The sequence below is a fragment of the Aphanomyces invadans genome (genome assembly GCF_000520115.1).
Source record: "Aphanomyces invadans strain NJM9701 unplaced genomic scaffold supercont1.4, whole genome shotgun sequence".
In the NCBI taxonomy this organism is placed as follows: Eukaryota; Oomycota; class Saprolegniomycetes; order Saprolegniales; family Verrucalvaceae; genus Aphanomyces; species Aphanomyces invadans.
The window spans coordinates 1,013,141-1,017,727 of NW_008580149.1; the positions used below are offsets into that span (position 1 = coordinate 1,013,141).

At 48.9% G+C, this 4,587-nt stretch overlaps 1 protein-coding gene across 1 annotated transcript; it reads left to right on the forward strand.

Moving 5' to 3' along the window:
* The first annotated feature begins 3,696 nt into the window (after positions 1-3,696).
* On the forward strand, positions 3,697-4,269 carry H310_02789 (hypothetical protein). The gene has a single exon (XM_008866425.1). It carries the CDS (start codon positions 3,821-3,823, stop codon positions 4,205-4,207), a length of 387 nt encoding a protein of 128 aa, XP_008864647.1. The 5' UTR covers positions 3,697-3,820; the 3' UTR covers positions 4,208-4,269.
* The last annotated feature ends 318 nt before the right edge of the window (positions 4,270-4,587 follow it).

A 4,587-nucleotide genomic window follows, 5' to 3' on the forward strand; every position in this document is an offset into this window, starting at 1 on the left:
TTCCGCCTCAAGCTGCATCAGTCGAAATGCGTTTCCGCAAGGAATCAAGGTGGTGCGGAAAGCGATTTCCGCAGATGACGTGTCTCACTCCCCAGATTGACTGCAAGGCCAATGTGCGTTGGAGACGCCAACGTCTGGTGCAGACCTGCAACAGTTTGTCTGCGCGACGAATTGGATGCGCAGTTCCGTCCCAAGTAATGAGGAACTGATCGATCCGCTGCGACGAATTCTGATGGTTGCGGCGAAAACCTCTGGCGGATCGAAGTAGGTAGCACTAACGCGCATCAAGCTGGCCTCCGTTGGGTGGGCGGCCGAACGCGATGAGTGCTTTGCAGCAGTCAAGAAAACGCTGCAACAATTGGTGCCGTTGTCTCCATCGGAAAGCAAAATTATTCGACTTTACACCGATGCGAGCGAGACGCATTGAGGTGCGGCATGCACCCAATGCCGCCTGAAGATTTGGGACTTCCAGTCGAAGAACAACGGCACGATCCGTTGGCGTTTCTGAGCGATGGATTCGGCGGAGTGAGCGCTCGTTGGCCGACGGTGGAGAAGGAGGCGTTTGCGATTGTTGAGCCGTGCAAACGGCTAGATTATCTGCTGCTCCAGCTGCAAGAATTCCGTCTTTTACGGACCACAGAAACCTCCTGTACATTTTTTACCCGCTGGATTACATCAGCAAAATGAACCGCTGTCAAGACCACAAGTTACAGCGGTGGGCCACGGTTATGGCAACATTTCCCAACACACTCGAGCATGTGGCGGGAGAAGCCAACGTTTGGACTGACCTGCTCAGTCATTAGGGTGCAGCCCCGTTGGGTGTGCAAGTTTCAGGGATGCAGTAACTCGTCGTTGTGTCGCCTTTACAAGACGGGGATTTCGCCTGGCCGAAGGCGGCGAATATTTTAAAAGTCCAGAAAGCGACCATGGAAGACGCTGGTGAAGTTCCCGTACAAGACGGCGTGACGTGGAGCGACAGTGATGGATACTTCCCGACCGGTGAAGGGAAAATAATGCATCCCGCAAGAATCTGTCGATCTACAGCAATGTGCATGCATCTTTGCACATCAAGGCGCAGCGTGACTTCGTGAAGTGAACATGACAGCAGCACAAGGCATTGTCGCCAAACCTTCAATGCGACTAATTTGAAACTGCTGGTAAAAATTAGTGTTCTATTTTCGGTACTTCCAGCAAATATTATTCGGCATGTCCAGTGCATCTTGAGTAACGGATGAGCGCTAATAGCAGTACAAGTGACTATTTGCCATTAATTGTCATGAACCAACGTTGAGCGGGTGGTGTGAATCAGCCTAGCAGCCCTGAAGGCTCGTATGTGTCGTGGTCAAGTAGGGACATCTCGCCAGCACCACCAAGTGACTGCGAGTCCACGTCGAGTTCACCACCCACGTCCCCCGAGAGTTTCGGCAACCAAATCCCTCCTGATTGGAAGTCACATTGGACGGCCGTGGATGTGTTTTCATCGTTTGGTGAGGCGAAGAGATTTTGCATCACAGGCCATTCCGCTACAAGCACACTCGAACTTTCAAATCCGGCTCTACCAAGCATATGTACGTATATATTTGCACTGGTCATATGCGTTGCCGCCGTCAATTCAAATCGTGGTGCACTTCGGCGCCGAGTCGCAGTTGCTGGATAGCAACATCCAGCACAGCCTGGACCCCTCCTCTGTCTGCACCCAGTACGGTATACACCCAACACTACTGCTGGAGATCGATGAATGCGTTCGACATGGTCTCAAACCAAAAAACCTATTGATATGTCAAGTCAATATTCTTGGTTAACAAAAGGTGTTGTGGTTCAAAAAATGTGGCGTGCATGTCTGCGGTGACTTGTATGCATTCAAGTCGATGTCATCCTCAATAAAATAGGTGGATTGGTACACACAACATGCACAAAATTCAGCCTACCTGGCGCTTCTTCCCACGTTGCGACAACTGAAGAATCGCAAGCAGCATCTAGTCCGAAAGCGCGGCGGAGGATGGGAAATAAAGAACTTGACCGGACTTGCCGACTGGGTGGCGGCGGACACATGCAATACGTCAAGCGATTTTTTGCCCGTGAGGGGAGCGCTGTGACTTACGACAACTTCTGCGAACAAGACGACGAATACAGGTTCATTTACTATACAGTTTGAACTTGTAACAACAATATGTGCACTAGAAATGGACTCATAGTCTTGGACAACTTCGAAGGTAGTTTCGATGATGCTGGGGAAGTAAAGTCCACTGTCGGCATTATCGTATCCTCCCGCCAAAACATGTGGAACGCAGCTCGTTCATACGATCGCCAGATGGAGGATCTTTCGATGTTTACGGACGGCACGTACAAGTTGCACTTTGGTATAATGATATCTATATCTAAAAAATCTTAAAATTTAACGACGATACTAGGTGGGTGGACTCTGATCGATCTGGGGTCAGTCTGCACAAAGTATTCTGACGGCCACTTTCGCCAGAGGTTTATTCCATGGACATACATGTTTGTTCTCACTGAGTGCGAAAAAGCGTACTGGAAGCTCTTTGATATGACAGCAAAGTCATTGCAATCGTTCTTCGGATTTACCCTCCTTCCAAAGGTTCGGGCACTGCATAATAGTCCTTAGCTAATGTGGGAACAGGTGCGCTGTATCGATCACGTCACATACATAGCGACAGCACTTCGACGGAAGTGGTCCAAAGTCCACGTTACAACGTGCTACGTGCATATGAAGCGGAACGTACACCGCCATCAAAACCATCTGTTGACCCGGCCAACTATATCAAAGTCAAGGCCGACATCCACAAGATGTGGTGTGCACGTACGTGGCCGCAATTCCAGCAGATTGCACGTATAGTGCTCTTGGAATGGCAAGTTGTCCTTGGCGAAGGCCATATCGCCGATTGGTTCCACGAAACGTATTTGATTCCACCATAGGAATCCTGGTTTGTGACAGCTTCTGGCGTTGCTGGTGTGACGTCGCATCAACAGCCCATTGAAAGTCACCACAAGAGTATCAAACAGATCTGTGCCCATGATCTACATGCTGTGACGTCAGTGGTGCTGAATCATACGCTTCCTCGAATCTCGTTGCCGCCGCGATGTCGTTCGAAAGTGAGCCAACGCAATGGGACGTTGCTTCGTTTAATACCGACACCCTCGACAAAGCCTTGCTCTTAACTCGACCCTTAAACCACAAAGTTCTCGATGCTGGGCGCGTAGTGTTCAACGCGTCAGCGTTTTTGGGATGCAGAATCACACCAAAACGATTGTCTACATACGTGCTTTACTGATATTTCCTGTCTCACGAAAAAATTCCAGATTTTTAGAGTCCCTCGACGAGTTCAAAGGTCCCAGCTGCATTGGTGCTGAAATTGTTGAGATGCATTCCTATGGCGAAATATTTCAGTAGCCAGTCAGAATCATCCGCTCCCTTTCGTCATTTCTATTCTGCACTTTCTCTTACATTTCTTACGTTTTGTCAACCGCGACCATGCACGGACCAGAAAGTCTGGAATTCACCAGAACGTAGCTTAGTAACCAGACTTAATTCGTTCACTTTCCATTTTACCTTCAAGAGGTTACGAGCCCAACAACTCTGTGGCCAACCGATTCACATCGACTGCTCCCCTTCTGTTTCTGCCTTCGTCGTCGCCGCCTGCATCTGCCGCAGCCGTCCAAGCCGCAGCAGTTCAAGACAAACCGTCAGCACAACACTCGACGACACCTTACTCCTTTTGCGAGCCAAGGGATAGTACTTCCGGGGAAGAATCGTAAGTGCCTTTTCGGTTGGCTACAAACTCCTAGTTGAGTTAGCCGTTGCATGAAGATCCCTGCCAAGTCCGTCATTTCCAAGACCGACGTCAACAAGCTCCGCAAGAAGCGTCAAGTCAAGGCCAAGAAGACCGCGATTTTGCGCAAGAACTTTCGTCGTCTCAACGAGTCCAGCACCGCCGACAAAGTCCAGCAAGACCTTCTCGACGCAGTTTCAAGAGTCCAGCGAATCACCAAGCACTTCCAAGCGACTATCCTCAAGGAGTTCGGTACCAGCGACATACAAGTAGTTACGCGCACCAACCCAACCTTTCGTTTGATCGACTCTTTCACTTCCGAAGTTTCGACCCTCATCTCCAAGTCAATTCCCGAAACGATCGACGACATCGCAAAGGAAAAACTTCTCCCAATCATCAAGTCTCGAGGTTATAACTAAGTCTCAAGTATCTCTTTTCTCCCAAACTCGTTCGAAATTTTGTAAACATGGATATGAAGAACTACATCCACGTTTTCAATGGAAAGTCATACAACGAATGGGAATGCCGACTATTTGCATACCTTGAACTCAAAGAAGTCTTCGATGTTGTTAATGGAACTATAACATCCGAGAATGAAGACTACACGTCAAAGAATCGTCACGCGCGCGCAATCATCCTTGCTGCCCTTGACAATCATCATGTTCGCATGGTTTCCAAGATTCCATCTGCCAAATCCATGATGGATATACTCAAGGAACGCTATGGCCCGAAGACGTTTTTGGGTGGATCCCATCTCTTACAAGATCTAATCCAAATTCGAATTCAACCGACCGAAAAC

Coding starts and splice junctions, on each gene's coding strand:
- H310_02789 (XM_008866425.1), top strand. CDS start 3,821: ATGAAGATCCCTGCCAAGTCCGTCATTTCCAAGACCGACGTCAACAAG.